The sequence below is a fragment of the Elephas maximus genome, chromosome 15 (assembly GCF_024166365.1).
Source record: "Elephas maximus indicus isolate mEleMax1 chromosome 15, mEleMax1 primary haplotype, whole genome shotgun sequence".
Taxonomy (NCBI): Eukaryota; Metazoa; Chordata; class Mammalia; order Proboscidea; family Elephantidae; genus Elephas; species Elephas maximus.
Genome location: NC_064833.1, coordinates 22,399,315 through 22,421,210, shown reverse-complemented (window position 1 = coordinate 22,421,210; position 21,896 = coordinate 22,399,315). Strand labels below are relative to the sequence as shown.

The window sequence follows — 21,896 nt, the reverse complement described above, 5'->3', positions numbered from 1 at the left end:
TTAAATGAGAAGGAGAAGTATGGAAAAATTTTATGAGTGGAAGTGAGAAATCATTAGGGAAAGTAAATATTATCAATTTTCTCCTTTTCCTCCTTGCATCTACATGAGAAACAGCCAAGCATACCCCTCTATTGTACTGGAGAGAGAATATTTTTACAGCTTCCAAAAAAAAAAAAAAAAAAACCCTTGTTGTGATCACTTTTGCATATCTAAGATTAGTAAGAATATACACATTTGTTTTTTATATTATCTTGATATCTGTATAAACTTTTTCATATCTTAATGTTTCCAAAAGTTGTCCGTTCTCATTTAATCACGTTTTGATGACCAGTTCTTTTGAAGCTGCCCCTGTTTGGGTTACATCTCTGTTGTGTCTGCTTAAGCCTTAAGTCTTACTTAAGCCATGGCTATCTTTTTTCAGTGGCGGATAATTACATTGTCTATGTAATCTCATTACAAAAGTATTATATATTTATTGTGGAGTATTTAGAAAGCAAACAAGTAACGAGGGAAGATTAAAAATCACCCATAAATTCACCATCCATTGCATCTGACATTTTTCCTGTACATACATATTGCCTTCTACATTTACAAATAATCAGAACATACCAGATATGTTTTGCAGCCTGCTTTTCCAGGCCATAAAATAATTATCTTTTGTACACTAATTTCTTGTGAGTTGATGGATTTCCTGCCTTGGCATCTGGAGCATTAAATGGGACTTTTGTGGCATTGTCTATTGTGTGACATAGTTATGTTTCTGTTTCATTGTAGTGCCCTTGGATGTGACCAATCTCCAAGCCAACCACATTGAAATGACCAGCTTGTGTGCTCAGTGGCAGGTGCACCGTCACGCCACAGCCTACAGGATAGTTATAGAATCCCTCCAGGGTAAGCACAATCCATCACATATTTTTTTGCCAAACAGTAGGATACTTTACTGTTGTTGTTGATGTTAGCTGCCATTGAGTCAGCCCCCAACTCATGGTGACTGTATGCACAATGACGCTGAACACTGCATAGTCCTGTGCCATCCTCATGATTGGCCAGGGATTGTACCGTTGTTTTCATTGGTTGATTTTTTGGAAGTAGATGACCAGGCCTTGCTTCCTAGTCTGTCTTAGTCTAGAAGCTCCTCTGACACCCATTCAGCATCATAGCAACAATCAAGCCTTCACTGAGGGATGAGTCATGGCTGTGCATGAGATGCATTGGCCGGGAATCGAACCCTGATCTCCTGCACGGGAGGTGAGAATTCTACCACTAAACTACTACTGCCTCCACATTTGTGTACTTAGTTTTATGATAATCACTGTGGAGAATGCGTGAGTAACATCAGACAAGAATCCTCTAATTTGGAGGCAATATTAGTTAATCATATAAAAATACGATTTAACCTCTCCAAACCTCCATTTTCCCAACTGTTAATAGATATGATACCAACCTTATAGGATTCTGTGAGGATTAAGCTGAGAGAATCCATTTAAAGCATTTACACATAGTAAGCCCTCAAGAAATGTAAGTTTTTTAGTCGTAGGAGCAAAAGAGCTGGGAATAGCATACATTAAAATAATAATATAGCACTGTAATGTTGGCATTGTCTCTAATTTTGGGGATCTAGGTTTGAATTTAATGTTTTTCTTAGTGTTTCTTTTTACTTTGGGTAATAATTGGTGAAGAACAAACTCATCAGTAGATGGTATGTCTACGCCATCATGAACAAGTTCTTCAGCTTCCCAGTTCTCAAGAACATCTAACATTTGGAACTTTGTTCCAAGATGAAACACTAGAATGTCTCCTCATCATTGTTAAAAATATGAAGATCAATAAAATGCTGATTGCAGAAAAGTGAGTTTTGGACACCTGTTAATCCTTTTTTTTTTTCCCCCTTATTAGCATAGATAGTATTCAGAAGGTGAGATCAAATAATAAAAATTACTTTAAAGAGATTTTTATAAACAGTAGAAAAGGTATGTTTTGTTTCTTGGTGGGTTATAGGCAAAACTAGAGAATCCCAAATGAATTTTTTTTTTTAAGTCTTTCAAACTTGGTAGTTAAATGGTTAAAATAGAGCCCTCTCTTCCTGAACAAGTGGTAACTAGTTTCCCCATTAAAAGAGCTGAATGAAGCAACTAACTCTTCAGGATAGGACTAGGTTTAGTACCCCATATCTCTGGCTATAACTACATTCAAAACCCATAAATATCATTCTTGTTCCAGTCCCTAAAAGTGGAAAGCATTTGGACATGTATCCCCTTTATAATATGAGCCGAGGTAGGGGCAACATTCTAGAAGAAACTCCTGCCAACCCCCACCAAGGCATTGTCTGGATAGATATGCTAAGCCACTACTTACTTTAATCCCTGTGTGTGATGTAAGAATCCCTTCAGGATGACATAGACTAAACTTTTGGGAGTGGCTTTAATCCAGAATGAACGCTGAGAAAGAGAAAGTCAAGACAAGTCACATGGATTTTGTGGTGATATAAATATGACTTAGAGGATACTTAAGCAGAAGTAGTTGAAAGATAGGCAACTATTTATGAAACAGAACTCTAAAGCCTTGAGAAGCTTTGTTTGATTTATTTTTATAAGCTAGCCTAAGTCACAATTTTAGAAGTGTAGAAGTATACATTTGTAAATTATAGAAGTGTTGACATTTAATGGCCTTTGTTAATCTTAAAAAAAAAAAAAAGTATAAAAGTCAAACCCCCAAACTACCCCACAGTATTTTTACCTTTTTATATGATTTAAGAAGTTGAAATAAAGGAATCTATGGATATTTGTTGTCTTTCATAAAAATTGTAATTCTATAGACTGACATAATGATATATCAAAACTGGCCTTATCAATGGAATTAATGAGATCCTGTTAAGTATTTTTATTAAGTAGTTTTAATTCAGAGTGTTTGGATTTTTACGGTAGATTCTTATGGTAGAGTGTGACTCATGTGTCTGATGACATTGATCTGGTGATCTAAAGCCTCAATAAGCTCTTCCTGAAGCCAGGATCTTTGCTGGCAAAAATACAAGTTCACATTTCCTTCCTATCTTCAAGTTAAGCTAACTTGTCCTCTTCAGTGTTATGTGCAGGCTGCCAGAATCCTCTTTGAGCCATGATAGTCTCGGTTAAACAAGAGTGAACAAAAGTTCTGTACAATTTATTTCTCATCAATGTTTATAGCTGAGAGAATTATGAGCTCCATTTGCCTTCTTCTCATTCACCCAGTTGTCTTACTTAATACTGTTAATCAACTGGACAGCAAGTTCTAATTTACAGCCACAAAAAGGAGTGTTTAGGGGAATGAAGGTGGGGATGGCAGTAGAGAATATGTTTAGAGTTTTTTAAGTTTTTTTTTTAAATTGTATTTTGGATGCAGGTTTACAAAACAAATTAGTTTCTCATTAAACAATTAATGCACTTATTGTTTTGTGACATTGGTTGCTATATTAAGACTTTTTTTTTTTTAAAAACTTAAAGAGCTTAGATCAAGAAATAGTCTTTTCACTTTGGAGTGTTCCCGAGTTAGATTGAGTTTCTTTATCTTACAGAGAAATGTGGTCACCATCCTGATTCACTGCCTTTGAGGAAATTTGTGGTCAGATGACTGTTCTTCCATGGGCAAATGAACCCCAGAGCCGCAGCTGTTTTGCTTCTGTAATATCTCCCATTAGCTATGTGTTGCCTCTGCAAAAATTTCAGTCCTTCACTCTACTCAAAAGCAACACTAGGGAGAACTGGGACCCAGTTCTGCCATGTGTTGGAGAAAAGTTATATCCCAGGGTAACCCATTTATGAGTGCCTAGTGGTTAAGAGCTCAGCTCCTAACCAAAAGGTCAGAAGTTTGAATCCACCAGCCACCAGGCAGTTCTACTCTGTCCTATAGGTTCGCTGTGAGTTGGAATTGAATTGACTGCTATGGGTATGCCAAATGCCTACTGTTTGGTAGACATTTTTTCCAGCTTTAATATATTTCCCACGACCTGGTCATGTGCACTTTGAGATAAAGGAGTTGTTCTGAGATGAAGTCATTGCTGTAACCACAACTGCTGGTCAGTCGTCTTCTCTGGGCTTCAGTATTTCTAAAATTACTTCTTTTAAGCCTATTAAGTTGGTGTTGGCGAAGAATATTGAATATACCATGGACTGCCAAAAGAACGAACAAATCTGTCTTAGAAGAAGTACAACCGGAATGCTCCTTAGAAGGAAGGATGGCGAGACTGCATCTTACACACTTTGTACGTGTTGTCAGGAGGAATCAGTCCCTGGAGAAGGACATCATGCTTTGCAAAGTACAGGGTCAGTGGAAAAGAGGAAGAGCCTTAACGAGGTGGATTGGCACAGTGGCTGCAACAGTGAGTTCAAGCATAACAATGATTGTAAGGATGGTGCAGGACCGGGCAGTGTTTCACTCTGTTGTGCGTAGGGTTGCTATGAGTCGGAACCAACTGGACGGCACCTAACAACAACAACAACGAACCTATTAACGGAGGCAATACATAGAAATCTCCAAGGTTTTTGTTATTAAAATAGCTAAGTTGTATTATTCCAGATTGTTTGTTTGTTTGCAAGTGGAACCAACCCAGATGAAAAGGACTTAAGCAAAAGGGTTAATTTATTGGCTGATATGTTGAGAAGACCAAAGAGTATTTGGCTTCAGGAATATCTGGATCTAGGTGTTCACACAATGTCACCAAAATTAAATCTTGCTCCATCGCTTTGCTCTGCTTTCCTCTGCCTTCATTCTCAGGCAGGTCATATAAGGTGACTCCAATCAGACCCATAATTATATCATCTCAATTTAACAGGCTTAGTAAAAAGAGAGCTTCTCTTTCTCAGTAGTTGCAACAAAAGTCTAGGTACTGAGTCATATCGACCTTGTTTGGGTCACGGGCCCCTAAACCTGTCATCGAGTCCAAGTACATGAAAGAAACCAAATGTCCAGAACTCTTGCCTCCCACCTTTGTTATCTGGTGTTGGGTGAATATTCAGTTCTCTCCCAAACCAATAAGACCAAGAGTAGGAAGGAATGGACCCAAAGAAAGAGGGATTAAATGTTAAGACAGGCAGAAACAACAGATGTCTTCTACCCACGTAAATATTATGGCATTTTTATAGCCAAGAAAGAAAGAAACAAAAAAGATTACTGAAAGGGACAAGGTCCTTTCAGGAGACAGTGAAATAAAATCTGCTTTTGAGTCAGTCATCTAGTTGCCAAATTAAGTGTAGGCTTTTGGGTTAATTCCAGGACAGACCAAAGTGAGAGACTTTCAATTGGTCTGGAATAACTCAGAACCCTGCGAGAGCCTCCATTAATTCTGCAGAGGCTCTGGGGTTCTTTCCCTCTTTCCAGCTGTTTTTGAGTTGACTTCGCACCTGAAGTTGGGTATAGAGGTTTTTCTTCAAGTTCAAGCACTTATGTGCCAAATAAACCCAAATACTGTATTCTCCCCTTAATTACTGCAAGTTGAACTTCTTTGTAATATCCTAGAAAAGGGTTCAAGGGATGTTCCACCTTGTCTTCTGCCTTTAGGTGTTGATGTGTCAGTTTCGCCCTATCATCCATTCACTAGGACAGAGAATTACAATATAGTGGAAAGTCTATCTTACTAGGTATGAGAATCAAGTAAACACATCCTGTGGAGCAAAACCTATTCTCAAGATTCGACTTGTTGAAGCAGTGGCTTTATGGTTTGGAGATCAGGGCATTTGAGAGATCTAGTGAGTGAAAGTATTTATGTCATAACATTCCAGCACAGTAGTTTCTTGACAGCTGAGTATCCTTGGTTTGTGAATCTGAGAAATTATTCACGGGACGTTTTGGTGAATTAAGTTGGTGGTATTATCATCATCATAATAACCAAGAGAAAAATTTAACCTTGCTTTAAAAGAATGAATGCATAAATACACAATTTTTTTCTGCTCCAAAATAAGAAATTAACTTATGCCTTTTGGCACAAGGGGTTGAGGAAATTAGTCATCATTTGATCAGTTTAAATGTTTTTCTTTAAGGCCAAGCCATTAGACCTGACTCAGTCATGCCAAAAGCAACATGGCTACACTCCCATTCATGTAACCCCTCTTGTTAGTATTGGGAATCAAACCGATACCATTTCCCATTCATTTTGCTGTGCCTGTTCCAGTTTTCCAGTGGTTTTGTAGATTTGTTTTAGTAGTAAAATCTTTTTTTCAAGGGCCTGTAGGGTGCATGGGTATCCATGAGAAATAATGGAAATGACAGAAAAGCATGTTTCTAGAATTGATTCCTGGAGAATTCCTGGTAGCTTTGGTGGAGATACCTACCTCTACTCCATGCCCATTGTTGTTAGCTGCCATCGAGTCATGTTTGACTCATGGTGATCCCATGTGTGCAGGGTAGAACTGCTCCATAGGATTTTCAAGGCTGTGACCTTTTGGAAACAGATCATCAGGCCTGTCTTCTGAGGCACTTCTGAGTGGGTTCGAACTTCCAACCTTTTGGCTACTAAAAAGCTCATTGCCGTTGAGTCAACTCAGACTCATAGGGACCCTACAGGACAGAATAGAACTGTCCCATAGGATTTTCAGTTGAGCGCTTAACCTGTTGTGCCACCCAAGGATTCAAGCATAGGATTAGGAAATGCTTGTCTTGTCGATAGCTCACAGAAGCTTCTAGGAGGCTCCCGAGGGTGGTTAAGGATCAGAAAGAAGCCATCACTATAGGGTTCTGAGCCCAGTAACCACAGACTGAATGTGAACACCAGCAAAGCAGAGCACAGGTTTTACCAACCTTTTTTTTTTTTCACCAACTTGTTTCACAGTAATATGTAATCTCACACGCTGTCATCCTTTTTTTTTATTTCACCATTTCTATATATGACAATGATATTATTGAAATAAGCAGTATTTCATTCTGTACAAGTATTAAGGATTGTTAAAAAGTTCACTTTTGAAACTTAAATAATAGTCATATATAAAGTTCAAATTCCATTTATAAATGTCTTTAATTGCTTTTAAAAATGCAGGATTTTTTATAAACAAAAATTTTAAATGACATATGTTTGTTCTAATATACATATATTATTTTTTCTTTTTCTCCTAACCCTAACCCTAAGTAGTAATTATATATTATACATATGTTATGTTCCAGTATATGTATATTAAAATACAGATTAAAATTTAGGTATTATAGTTTCAAAATTAGAATTTTTTAAAGTATTTTTTTCATTTTACACTAAAAAAATCAATAACGTATATCCTATATTGTATTTGTTTTAAATAAACTCCTGCAAATAATAGGAGTAGATAGTTCTTTTTACTTCTACACTGCTGGTGGGAATGTAGAATGGCACAACCACTTTGGAAATCGATTTGGCACTTCCTCAAAAAGCTAGAAATAGAACTACCATACAATCCAGCAATCCCGCTCCTCGGAATATATCCTAGAGAAATAAGAGCCTTCACACAAACAGATATATGCACACCCGCGTTTATTGCAGCACTGTTTACAATAGCAAAAAGATGAAACCAAGGTGCCCATCAACGGATGAATGGATAAATAAATTGTGGTATTTTCACCCAATGGAATACTACACATTGATAAAGAATAGTGAGGAATCTGTGAAACATTTCATAAAATGGAGGAACCTGGAAGGCATTATGTTGAGTGAAATTAGTTGCAAAAGGACAAATATTGTATAAGACCACTGTTATAAGAACTTAAGAAATAGTTTAAATGGAGAAGAAAACATTCTTTTGTGGTTACAAGAGGGAGGAGGGAGGGAGGGAGGGAGGGTAGGAGAGGGGTATTCACTAATTAGATAGTAGAGAAGAACTACTTTAGGTGAAGGGAAAGACAACACACAATACAGGGGAGGTCAGCACAACTGGACTAAACCAAAAGCAATGAAGTTTCCTGAATAAACCAAATGCTTCAAAGGCCAGTGTAGCAGGGGCAGGGGTTTGGAGACCATGGTTTCAGGGGACATCTAAGTCAATTGGCATAATAAAATCTATTAAGAAAACATTCTGCATCCCACTTTGAAGAGTGGCATCTGGGGTCTTAAACGCTAGCAAGCAGCCATCTAAGCTGTATCAATTGGTCTCAACCCACCTGGATCAAAGGAGAATCAAGGACACAAGGTAATTACGAGGCCAAGAGACAAAAGGGCCACATGAACCAGAGACTACATCATCCTGAGACCAGAAGAACTAGATGGTGCCTGGCTACAACCGATGACTGCCCTGACAGGGAACACAACAGAGAACCCCTGAGGGAGCAGGAGAGCAGTGGGATGCAGACCCCAAATTGTCATAAAAAGACCAGACTTAATGGTCTGACTGAGACTAGGAGGACCCCAGTGGTCATGACCCCCAGACCTTCTGTTGGCCCAGGACAGGAACCATTCCCGAAGCCAACTCTTCAGACATGGATTGGACTGGACAGTGGGTTGGAGAGAGATGCTGGTGAGGAGTGAGCTTCTTGAATCAGGTGGACACTTGAGACTCTATTGGCATCTCCTGCCTGGAGGGGAGATGAGAGGGTGGAGGGGATTAGAAGCTGGTGAAATGGACACGAAAAGAGAGAGTGGGCTGTCTCATTAAAAAATTAGGGGGAGAGTAATTGGGAGTACGTAGCAAGGTGTATGTAAGTTTTTGGGTGAGAGACTGACTTGATTTGTAAACTTTCACTTAAAGCACAATAAAAATTATAAAAATTAAAAAAAATAGGAGTAGATCATTCTTTTTAACCACTACATAATATATGTAATGTATTTAATCAATGCATTTTTTAAACACTGGTTTTAAGTTCCTAGAAATAAAACTGTAAAGACTTTGGTCAGATGGATACAATTTATGAATCAGATAAAGATCAATCTTAAGACGAATGTACATGATTGTCCTTTTCATAGTAGCAGTGACGTTACCTTTTAACCAGTTACCCATTGTGGTAAAAAATAAACACTATATACTCACGAAGAAAACCCATTTGAGACTATTCAGTAATTAAAGCCACCAAAATAGGCAGGCATGTCCAACAGAGTGAAAAGGTGCTCAGTCTAGGGATCCTCAACTGATCCTCTCTGGTCATCCAGTTTGCTGATTTACTAGGCACTCAACTGCTCTCAAGGAGCCCTAATCGTGTGGTGGTTAAGAGCTTGGCTGCTAACCAAAATGTAGGCAGTTCAAATCCACCAGTTGCTTCTTGGAAAAACCCCATTGCCATCAAGTTGATTCTGACTCATAGCGACCCTGTAGGACAGAATAGTATCGCCCTGTAGAGTTTCCAAGGAGTGGATGATGGATTTGAATTGCTGACCTTTGGGTTAGCAGCCAGGCTCTTAACCTCTGTGCCACCAGGGTTCCATTTTGGTTATACATATACATATGTATTTATTTTTATTAATTTTAAGGACTGTATATTTAATTTACTTATTTTATGATATTTTAGTGGAAATTAAAGCAACATCTTCTGAGACTAGCCTTTGAGTTCTCAATTTAAATTTCAGTTCTGCAGTTTGCTGCATGATAAAGATACTAACTTTTCTGGCCCTTGGTTTCTTATGTTTAGATTGGAGATAATTATAAATGTTGTAAGAATGAAATGAGTTAATACATACGTGCTCATTAAATGTCAGCTATTGTTGTTGTTTATCATTAAATACCAAACACAGAACCTGACGCATAGGAAGCCCTCAGGAAATGATGAATATAATCCAACTTCCCCAAGCTCCAAAGCCAAGGGCCAACACTAATTCTCCCAGGAGGGGCCCAGCAGTTTTGCTACGGGTGTTAGAACAAAGAAAGCCAATGGTTTGTCAGGTCTCCAAAGTTCTGTGTGTTTCCTGCCACCGTGGAGAAAAGACAGAGAAGATGCTACTTGGAACAGGCTGTGTATGACCTGGCTCCTTGGTAGAACAAAAAGAACCTTGGAACTAGGAGTCTGGAGATTGTGCTCTACAATGTAGATGGCCCTGTGCCTCTTAGCACCATGTCCTACTTCCTCATCTTGACTGGGTCTAAGATAGTGGCTAAACCACTTCTCTCTTTCAAATGAAAATAACATATGTGAATTTACTTATGTAAGCATATATTTCTCTGTGTTTCATATTTCAAGGTGTATTTTAAAGAAATGATGACTGCAGAAAGCAAAATGCTATCTCTTAGCCTTGTCAGCAATTATGGTTTTTAAAAGAATAGTAGAAAAGGAGTTCTAAAGTGGGTCTAGGGAGTTTGGAGATCCTCCCTTGGACTCCCTAGGAATCTTCTTTGCAATTGAAAGCAATCATGGGTGTCAGTGAAAAATGAAGGCTAAGAGTTAGAAACTGGGCAGTATGACGTTTCCCTAGGTGCCCCAGGGCTGCATTTTTGGTAGCTTTCAAAATAGCGCGGGTCCATGGATGAGGTTTCTGAGACCCTAAAAGCCCATCTCCTAGTCCACGAAGCTTGAAGAATGCCTCGAGCCCTGCAATTCCTAACTGTACCCCTCATCTTTAGACTGCTGCCTAGACGGGCATCTACCTTAACTTCCTGTAGGGTTATATTAAGTTGTACAGGTCCAAATGAATGTAGCCTTTAATGCCAATGTGTAATTGGCAGAGTTTCGTAGATTCATGTTGAATAAAAGGGAGTTTTGATTTTTAAGAAATAATATACTGACGTCCACACTTGTACAACAGTTCAATTAGGGTGTATACACATAACTATATACATTCATAATTCTCCATTCAGTAGAGGGTTGACCTCATGTGTCTTTTAATAATAAATTTCTTTGTTGTACATTTAAAATGTGATTTTCATTTGAAAAAAAATTGGATATTTTAACTCTATAGGAACAGATTCATTATCTCAAACAAATATAATTTATTCTGGAGTTATCTGATTTGGATGATGCATATTAAGCATTTTAGAAGCCAATCATCTGCTGATGACTGTTATTGTTCAGCTTCACATATGTATGTTTGGATTTGTTTTTATTGCAGACCGGAAAAAGCAAGAATCCATTGTGGGTGGAGGGACAACCAGGCATTGCTTCTATGGACTTCAGCCTGATTCAGAGTATAAAATCAGTGTTTACACAAAGCTCCAGGAGCTTGAGGGACCTAGTGTGAGCATAATGGAAAAAACACGTAAGTCAAGTGTGCACTCTTCTGGTTCCCATGTACATGAACAAGCAGCATTTTAGGCATCCCGTTTGGTTCAAAAGCTTTATCCCACAGAAAAATATTAGCTAATGTTACCCAGAAATATACGTAATACAAGTTTTGCTTCTCTTATTCAGCACCCGAATTCACTGCATGTGGCCCACTGATGTCATTAGTATGGTTTTTTCCATTCTCCATGTATGTCTCACAGGGGACCATAAGGCCATATAATGGCAAGGCACTTGAAACAATGGCTTACATTGTGACCCCTATCCATAAGGAACATTTGTGGTATGTGGGGTGTGAAATAGAGTTTAAGGACTGGGTCCTGACATTAAAACAATGGTGTATTACCACAGCCATGAGGGTGGGAATGGAGCCAAAATGTGTCAACTCACCAACCCAACAGTTATTCCCTGTTTAAGAGGCTCTTGCACTTTTCCGAAGTTGACCTCAGATCTGATGCATGGAAGGGAAATGCAGATTACAGACTGAAAACAGAGCACTTTGTACATGTTCTGAAGAGCATAGGTGGTGTCAACTTCTTGGAATGGCTTTTAATCAAATTTTCCTGACCTGAAGGCCACAAGCATTAAAATGGTTTGAATTAATGAACTTGAACTTAACTTGAAATCCCTGAGGATTTGAGTCTGAATAGATGGTGGACAGCTGACTTCCTTGGTAGCCCCACTGTCAGGTGTGTGACCTTGGAGAGCTCTACTGGCTCAGCAGAGGTTTTTCAGCCTCTTTGGCATGTGCAGGAAAAAATCATCCTCCATGTGTGATCCTTAAAAACAGCCGCTGAAAGTATGACAAATTGAATCGTTAGTTTTTTTTCTAATATAAAGATGTTATTTCATAACCCTGAGATAGTATTTCTTATCACCCCTGTGTTTTTGAGCTATAATTTTATGGAGGTATAATTTACATGCCACAAAATTTATCTCTCTTTGTTTCATAATTTAATGATTTTTAGTAAATTTAAGCTGTGCAACCATCACTACAATCCCCTTTTAGAACATTTCCATGACTCCAAAGAGATTTTTCCTGCCTGTTCACAGCAGTCAATCCCTGTCCCTACCCCTAGCCCCAGGCAATCTACTTTCTTTCTTTATACATTTGTCTTTTCTGGACGTTGCACATACCTGGAATCATATAATATGTGGTCTTTTGCATCTGGCGTCTTTCACTTAGCATGTTTCTGAGGTTCATCCATGTTGTAGAATGTACAAGTAGTTTGTTCCTTTGTATTGCTGGCTAAAACTCCACTTTATGGGTATCAAAAAAAAAAAAAACAACCCAAACCCACTGCCATTGAGTCAATCCTGACTCGTAGTGACCCTGTAGGACAGAGTAGAACTGCCCCATAGTGTTTCCAAGGCTGTAATCTTTAAGGAAGCAGACTGCCACTTCTTCCACAGAGCAGCTGATGGGTTCAAATCGCTGACCTTTCTGTAAGCAGCCAAGCCCTTAACCAATGTGCCACCAGGGCTTCTTATTTTATGGATATAGGATCATGTATTTTTGAATAAGGATCCGGTAGCACACAAGATTTAGCATCAAACACTCTAGGTTGGGATTCTTATTCTGCCCCTTACTAGCATTGTGGCCTTCAGCAATTCAACAACTCTTGAGTTTCTTTTTGCTCATCTGTAAAATGAAATACCTACTCTTATTTCCAGGGGTGACGGTAAAGATCCAATAACAGACTACCTGTTAAAGTGCTTTCCAACCTATATCTCACTGAACAAGTACTTTTTGTCATCACTATTATTATCTTCTTGGAAGTCACACATTGATGGTTATGGGGCTCTATCTCATCACCAAACATGTTTTCTCTGAGTCATACTGTTTTTTTTTTTTTTTTTAAGTTTCAAAGTATTTATTTGAAAATTCAGAAGATCTGGCCACACAGGACCCATGTACCCTCATGGTACCAATCTGTTGTCTCTTTTATAGTGCATGTGTTTTCAAGTTTTCTATCACACTTTAATGTTCCCTGCTTCAATTTCCTTCTGTGCCTAACCCCATCCTGTTAACCACCAACCCAGGACAGTCCATTCTGATTTGGACAGCTCTCTTTGATAGAAATGTTTTCCATATGTTGGGGACATCTGTCTTCTTGTAGCTTCCACCCATGGGCTATAGTCCAGCCTTCTGAAGCAGTGCAGATCAAGACTGATCCCTTTCCTATGTGACAGCCCCTCACACACTTGAAGACAAGGACCATCTGTATGCCACGTAGAGAATATAAACATACGTGTGTCGCCAGTTCATTGTGGCTCCTCTTTCCCAAGAGATTCTTTGATCAGATGTTCTTCTCAAACATATTGATCTGGTTACATAGCCCCTCATTAATTTGATTCTTGATTTATTGTGCAAACTTGGGGCTTGCCTCAATTTTCCACTCTAAAGAAGATGCACAGTCATAAAGATGACCATTGCTTCCAAAGATTTTAAAATAAATAAATCAAGCTTGTGAAGTGTTTTATGGTGCTTTCAGGATAGTTCTGCATGTGTTTTGGTACTAGCATTTTTCAAATTTTTCCTACTTTTGAAACTATTTAGCTTCAAAAATTGGCTTAAAAATAAAATAATACAACAGAAGGGTATGAAGTGGGATGTTAACCCTCCTCTCTTCCCATTCTTCCTTTCCAGAAATAATGCGTTTGTAGTCTTTCAAAAAATGTCTGAAATATGCAAATATACCTCTATTTGCATATTTCCATATATGTGAGATATATATTTCATAAATGGGGTGATACCTTGTTATTCTGTATAATTAATAATTACTATAATAATTACTCTTAGTTAACTACTCTTGGAGAGTTTTTCATATCAGTAATGTAGAGTTACCTCATTTGTTTAAATACTGAATTGTTTTATTCAAATAATTTTGTTTTATTGTCTCTTAGAGCTGGAAGAGACCTTAAAATTCATCTCTTCCATCCTCCCTGCCAATGAAGGCATTCTTTTTAGAGCATTCTCAGCAAGTGGTCAGTCTTCCTGAGCTCAAATCCTTCCAGCTCTCTGGTGTTTACTGTCTCCCAAGGGTGAACATCTCCTCTGAGACTGGCCATGATTTGTGGGAGGTTTTCCTGTGTATTAAACTGAAATGTACCCCCTTTAATTTCATGCACTGGTCCTAGTTCTGCCTTCTAGGGTGGCCCTTAAATATCTTTTTGCTGGTGCTGCAATTCGTTATTAATCTACGCTCTGGAAATTTATTGTGCAGTAAGACTAAAGAATGGAAGTTTTTTTCCAAATTTTCTGGGAAAAGAGATCAGAAAAAAGTTCTCAGTTTTTCACAAAACTTTTAGTGGCAGATAGGAATATAAATAGATTATAAAATAACATTTTACAGTATTTACTTAATGACTCCATAACTTCCTGGTGCTTTGCCATGTGAGTTAGTATAAGAAATACTGCGCTGGATTAAACCTCCCCAGGTCCTTTAACCAAACCACACCTTTGCACAGCACCTGCATTTCTCATCTCTCATCAACCAGGTTGACCTGATCTTAGACTCTAGCCTGCCAGTCTTTCCATGTGATCATCAGAACTGAAAGACATTTTCCAGATATAGTCTAACCAGAACAGGGAATGGATCAAATTTTATTGTCATCCTGGGGGATGCAGGGTGGTGGGGGGGGGAGTACTATTGGACAAGGATTGATGGCTGACCCTTAGTTAGGCAGACTGGAAATGAAGTTTACCGTATGTGTGAAACCAGCCGGAGACTAAATCTGAAATAGGTTGGCAGGATTCCTGCCTTAAATCAACATTAAAACCACTTTGTAGCTGACAGGTTGATTGCATTTACTCCTGCTGGGTAAGCTGAATTGTGGCAACATGGCATAGCAAGCCTTCAGTCTGAGGATGCAGGAAGGGATGGAGCCAATTTTTCATAGACTGTGGTTGATATATATATATATACACACACACACACGTATATGTACATATACATATATACACACATGTACCAAACCCATTGCTGTCAAGTCATTTCCAACTCATAGTGACCCTAGGGAACAGAGTAGAACTACGCCATAGGGTTTTCAAGGAGTGACTGGTGGATTCGAACTGCTGACCTTTTGGTTAACAACCCTAGCTTTCAACCACTGCTCAATTCTCAAAGAGATTGTTGTTGTTGTTACATGCCATCAAGTCAATTCTGACTCATAGTGACCCTATGTACAACGGAAGGAGAAACACTGCCCGGTCCTGTGCCATCCTCAAAATCATTGCTACATTTGAGCCCATTGTTGCAGCCACTATGTCAGTCTATCTCGTTGAGTGTCAAAGAGGACAATGTCAAAATCATTGATTCCCTAGAGGAATTACTGCCTCATGACCTCCCGCTAGTCCCCACAGATAAGGAGGCTAATTGATGTTCTTTCTCCCTCTTTATAGAACCACTTCCTACTCAACCACCGACTTTCCCTCCGACAATTCCGCCAGCAAAAGAAGGTAAAAGAATGATGCAGTAATGATGCAATTTTAGATTGAGGATTCCTGTTGGTTTTAGTTTTTGCTCATTTAAAAACCAAGGTATTAATAAAAGATTTTTATTGTACTACCTGTTGTTCTTCTTAGTAAGAATGCTTATCAAACTCTGATGTGATTGCTAAAAATAATTCATTTAAGAATAGATTCTCTATACAGAAAGTAGATTTTCTAAAAGAACTGATTTATATTTGTTTCATTGACATCATCAGAGAAGTAGATGTTCACCAGGGAAGACTAGTTAGCTGATTTGTGAATGAGATTCCAGTTTATAATTCTATAGATAAGGGTAATGATTTCCTAGTTTACTTCTGAAATGCTTCTTTCAGTATCAGTCTGTCTTCATCACACCTGTTCCTCATCACCACTTATCTGAGAAATTGTGGTAACTTTCTAACAAACCTCCCAACACGGCACTGATCATTTTTTTTTTCAATCTATTAATGAAAAACGCTTTATTAGCTTTACTATTCATTCTCAAAGCCCTTATGCTAGGCACTCAGAATGCAATAATACTAATGGCTGTTGCTCTCTGCTTACTCTTAGTATTACAAGAGAAATACTTACCAGTTAAGGCCATAAACTATAAAGTGGAGAGTGTACAAATACATGATAACCCAGAAACGAGACCAGATGCTGCTGCAGTCTAATTGTTCATAAAAGAGGAGGAAGAATTTGATCTACATTTTTCTGAAGAATGAGTTTTACAGATAAATAATGGGATGAATAGTATGCACGATCATAGAGTGATCTAAGCACTTAATGTGTTTGGGCAACCATAAGAGTTTACAGAGAAAAGGATGAGGATAGACTTATGAACTGGTTTTGTGTGCCAAAGCGAGAAGTTGGAGTTTTATCCTTTATGCCATGAAAACTTGTAAGAAGGGAGCATGACTTGGTGAAATCTATGTTTCAGAATGATAATTTTGGTAGCGTGTGGAGGGTGAATTTGAGGGAGGAGAAGATAAAGGTATAAAGGTAGGACAAGCTGTTAGAAGGTTGTATTGGAAGAGTTGGTCCATTCGTCATGCTTTTTTAAGTGCCTGTTACATATCAGGGGTACAACAAAAAATAAGTTGTTCCTGCCATACAGGAGTCTCAAGTCAGTAGAGTCAGATCCTGCAGAGGATGGAAGAATCAAGGGGAAAAAAAAAGAGAAAATGGGCAACTCTAATAAGGCTCAACATCCCTCTTATCCTAGCATGCAAAGTCTTCAGTGGTAAACCTTCTTCGTTTCATCATTTCCCAACCAAAAAAACCATTGCCATCGAGTCAATTCCAACTCATGGCAACCTGATAGGACAGTGTAGAACTGCTCCATAGGGTTTTCGAGGAGTGGCTGGTGGATCTGTACTGCTGACCTGTTTTGGTTAGCAGCAAAGCTCTTAACCACTGTGCGACCAGGGCTCCATGATCATTTCCCAGACTGTCCTATGTTACAGTAACATTGTACGATTCAGGCTTGCCTATACATGTTTAGGCTGTCCTGAATTTTTTACTGATGTTCATTATACCTGGAATGCCAAACTCTTCTTTCATATACATATATAGCCTTCTCTAGCCTCAATATCTCTGATGATTTTTGCTATTGAATGGAACTGAAAACAGAATCCTAATTGGCAAATTTACTCATTAGGTTTTCTGATGTTGATATTACAGAACACTTTGATGTCAGAATATTTTTGTTTATATGTGAGCATGGATATCATTCAGCAAACATTCATGAAACCTCTGGGAAGACGTAAAAATTTGGAAGGGCCTATGGGAGTAAGGTGTGACAAAGCAGAAACATTGGTCGTGAAGTTTTCATCATGATGGTTTTAGACAATGGGGCTTCCACAACTTGAATCCCATGTTCGTTTTAACTCCATTTATCCTGAGTGTATATAATAAAAAAGCCTATAAATTTTTATTATTAAAGTAGTACTGAATATTATATTAACATTGAAATGTATAGAGGAAAGTACAAAGAAGCAAATTAAAAACACTCATAATTTCATATCCCAGAAGTAATTCCTTCATGTATCTTGATGTATTTTCTTCTTTTTCTTTGATTATTAAGTAAATTTTTTATTTTGAGTATATTTTAAAATAGATTTTGCTCTCATTTCGAAGGTGAAACCCAATCGTGATTTCATCTTTCCTTGGAAACCAAGAACTAGGTTTTCTTTTACAAGCTTATAATTAGCAGACCTTGTGATCTTTTTCAATTTTAAATTTAAACCATAAATTTGTAAAATTTTATAAATCCCAGAACTCAAGATACCAGCTCACCAGATCCTTGTTGTCCCTAGAGTATTACCTCACTTGAAGATGGTTTATTTTACATTATAAATAACTTTAAGGGAATGAAGCGAACTTAATAAAATAAAAACCAAGTTGTGTTTTCTTTGGTTTTCAAAGAAAGGAGAAAGGCACATTATCTCATAGAATATTTTTGTGCAACTGGCCTAAGATGAAAAGATGTAAATTATTGAAGAGTAAATTGTTTGCTACATCGTAAAACAACCACAATGATCTTTGCTAATGAAGAAGAAGAGAGGCATAGATAATCTGAAACAGGACATGATACCAAAACAAGACTTTAAGAAATGCTTTCAGTGGAGTAGGTTTTTAGTGGTGTGTTTTTGTTTCTTTGTTTGTGTTGATATGAGTAATAACTACTGATGATCGATTTCTTGAGGTACCATTCTTGACCATGTATCAGTAGGTAACAGAAGGGCATAGGCAGAATTACTGGGCAAGGCTGGAGTTCAAGATTGCTCATGGCCTCAGCCCAAGTGCATATCAAGTTGTAAATTGATCTGCTTCCCTTGGGTCACATGCCTTTCTTCTGAGCTTGAACCTCTTTGAACTTAATTTTCTAACTCAGTAAGAGGAGAGCAGGGCACACAGAGTGATAGCTTGACCTTCCTTCCAATCAGTAGAGAATGTTTTAATTGGACTAGAAAAGGTTTGCTGATGCTTCTCTCTCTAAATACCTTTGATCACATACTCTCCTCCGTTTCTGTTCTTTGGGACCGAGATTTGCAGATTTTTTTCTTTCTCCTTTCCCATGGCCAATTGAAGGTTCTTACTCATGAATAGCAACCTTGGGTATAGGACAGAAATGGTGGTCAGAAAGTGTCATGAACCAGAGCTTAGAATATGAACCTTAACATATTTGTACCTTCCCTTTTTGGGAAAGAGCTTTTATTAACAAAGGGAAACCACCCCCTGAGATTCTTTATTGGCTTATTCACTGCTATATTGTCCCTTCATCTCTGACCCTTAATTGACTCTTGGTCTTCAGTATGTAAAGCCGCCAAAGCAGACCTGGTGTTTATGGTGGATGGATCCTGGAGTATTGGAGATGATAATTTCAATAAGATCATTAACTTTCTCTATAACACTGTTGGAGCCCTGGACAAGATCGGTGCCGATGGAACTCAAGTAAGGCTAAGAGAGCATTCACTCATTCATTTTCTGCATGTAAAATTATTTATTTACTTATTCGTTTAATTGATTTATTTATTTCTCAAGCCCTTATTAAGGCTCTTTGTTAGGGATATGGATAAAGAATTATAATGGTAGCTCTAACCCCAAATGAGGGGATAGACCAGTTTGGGTTTGGTAGCAGCTGTCTGCAGATGAAGAGAGTGTATGTGACCATGTCATGGTATGTTTCTTTTATATGCCAATGAGAGTGTCTTTTTTAAGAATACAGTATTTTACCTGCCCTCTAGGTTATTAAAATCTTGAAATGGAGAGAGGTCATGGTCACAAATTACTATAGTTCAAGTAGCACGTGAACCTAATTTTTTTATTCAACAAATATTTATTTAGGATTTATTATGACCAGACTCCATACTGGGCAGAGGGGATGTAGCCATGAATATGATGATTTCCTTGGTTTCATGGAACTGACATTCTTAAAGGTGGGGGGATAAAAAGGGAGGGAAACAGACAAAATGAGCAAGCAAATAATTTCATAAGATGGGGATATCTGGGAAGCAGAGTAACCTGATTGAGAGTCACTGAGGATGTAGGTTATTTTAAATTGCATGTTCAGTGAAGGTCTCTCTGAGGAGGTGTCTTTTGCAATGAGATGGTAATAATGCAGAGAAGATCTTATGTAGGATGTCCTGACAGAGAAAATAGAAAGTACAAAGGACCTAAGATGAGAATGCATTTGATGAGTTCAGAAAACAATACTTATACCCCAAGTGTAGTGGGTGAGAAAGTGGGGGGTGAGAGCAGAGTTGAGAGAAGTACTCAAATGCCTGATCATCTCAGGTCTTATGGACCATTGAAGGAGTTAGGGTGTCATCCTAAATGTAGGGGCTGTCTGTGAGAATGCATGATTTGCTTTTCTAAAAACATTGTTCTGACTGCTTCATGGAGCATGGGTATTGATAGATTACTAGGAATAAGGATAGAAGAGGAGAGATCAGTTAGGAGGCTGCTGTCATGGCCCAGCAGAGAGATGATGGTGGCCTGGAATAGGGTGATAGCATGCAGTGCACTCAAATGAACAGCTCTGGAATATATTTGGAGAAAAAAACTGAAAAAAATTTGGAGGTAAGGCGGTCCACAAGAGAAAAATAAAGTGTCAGGGCATTTTGGAAGGGAGAAATTTCTTCCGAATGGAGGGATCAGAGGAGGTTTCCTAAAGACAGTGACATCTGAAATAGACCTTGAAGGCTTACATAATCAAAGAAAACACCCTGAAGGTGCTGTATTTGCTCCCACCATCATAGTTCTGAAAAACAAAAAATAAAATAAATGACCCTAAAGTTCTACAGAAATAAAAACCAATTGTAGACTATTAAGCCAGGAAGCATTGTAGTATAGTGATTAAGACAAAGATTTTGTAGTAAGATATACCTGGCTTCAGCTGTTGGCTCTGCTAGTGACTAGCCTTGTGACCTTGGGTAGGTTTCTTGTTGTTGTGTTCCTCAGTTTACTCATCTGTAAATTGGGTAAAATAATAGTAATCACTTCAGAGATTTGCTTCATTGATAGCTGCTATTATTATTATTTCATTATTGTCATTAAGGAGGCTTGATGCCACACCCCTGGATGGCCTCTTTATGATGGAAAACACCAATTCAAAACAATGGTTTTGGATTCTTTCATGGCCAATTTAAGACTTACAGAAAACTGGTCTTGCTGGAAAGTAGTTGATTTAGCGTTGTCATGAAAAAAAAAAGCCTAAATCAATGAGTTTTTGGAATCCTAAATTTGGAAGCCCTGGCGGCATAGTGGTTAAGTGCTATGGCTGCTAACCAAAAGGTTGGCAATTCAAATCCACCAAGGTGCTCCTTGGAAACTCTGGGACAGTTCTACCCTGTCTTCTAGGGTCGCTATGAGTCGGAATTGACTCAACAGCAGTGGGTTTGGTTTTTTTTGTTTTAATGTACACGTACTGCCTCGTTGTTCCCATAATATATCTGTTCTCTAACCATACTTTAAGTGAAGCCCAATTGTGATTCTCTGACCTTTGTCAAGTTATAAGGACTAGACTACCATTTTTTTTCATCTGTCAAAAGAGATGGCAAAAGTCTCAGGGGGGTTTTAAAATAAACTATTTCCTGAATGTAGAAAAAATGCTATAAATTGTGCTCAAATTTGAATGTAATTTGTGTGAAATTTTAAACCAATGAACTTGTAGACTGGGTTAAGTAAGAAAAGAAAATACATTGCCGTTAAAATTGTAGGTGATACCTTGCTGTTACTTTGTGCTCTCTGCCCAGTGAGAGGCTACCCATATAAAAACTAATGCACTTTTTCTTTCCAGGTAGCAATGGTTCAGTTCACTGATGACCCCAGAACAGAATTTAAACTAAACGCTTACAAAACCAAAGAGTCTCTTCTTGATGGCATTAAACGTATTTCATACAAGGGAGGAAATACAAAAACGGGTAAGACCGAAACAAAACAAAAAAACCAAGACCCAGATTAAGTCCCAATGTGGGTGGTGGGTTGCTAGTAATTACTGAAATGCCTTTTTCTGAGGCATTTTAATTTTGTTTTTTTTTTAGATTTTTTACTGATTAAGGCTCTTGTTCCCACCCTCCCCTTCCCAGCAAAAAAAAAAAAATGGGAGGGAGTAAAATTGAGCTGTTGACTTTTTTGTTTCAGGAAGAGCCATTAAGCATGTTCGAGATACCTTATTTACTGCAGAGTCAGGAACAAGGAGAGGCATCCCAAAGGTGATAGTGGTTATAACTGATGGGAGGTCACAAGACGATGTGAACAAAATTTCCAGGGAGATGCAATCTGATGG

The 21,896-nt window shown here is 38.2% G+C and overlaps 1 protein-coding gene across 2 annotated transcripts in view; it reads left to right on the top strand.

Moving 5' to 3' along the window:
- The window catches only part of COL14A1 (collagen type XIV alpha 1 chain), a 225,567-nt gene that overhangs the window by 117,251 nt on the left and 86,420 nt on the right, over window positions 1-21,896 (top strand). For both annotated transcript variants that reach the window (XM_049853501.1, XM_049853502.1), the window contains exons 23-28: window positions 775-891; window positions 10,961-11,107; window positions 15,536-15,592; window positions 18,921-19,060; window positions 21,408-21,531; window positions 21,752-21,895. In XM_049853501.1, the coding sequence (XP_049709458.1) occupies window positions 775-891; window positions 10,961-11,107; window positions 15,536-15,592; window positions 18,921-19,060; window positions 21,408-21,531; window positions 21,752-21,895 (729 nt within the window). The remainder of the gene's footprint in view (window positions 1-774; window positions 892-10,960; window positions 11,108-15,535; window positions 15,593-18,920; window positions 19,061-21,407; window positions 21,532-21,751; window position 21,896) is intronic.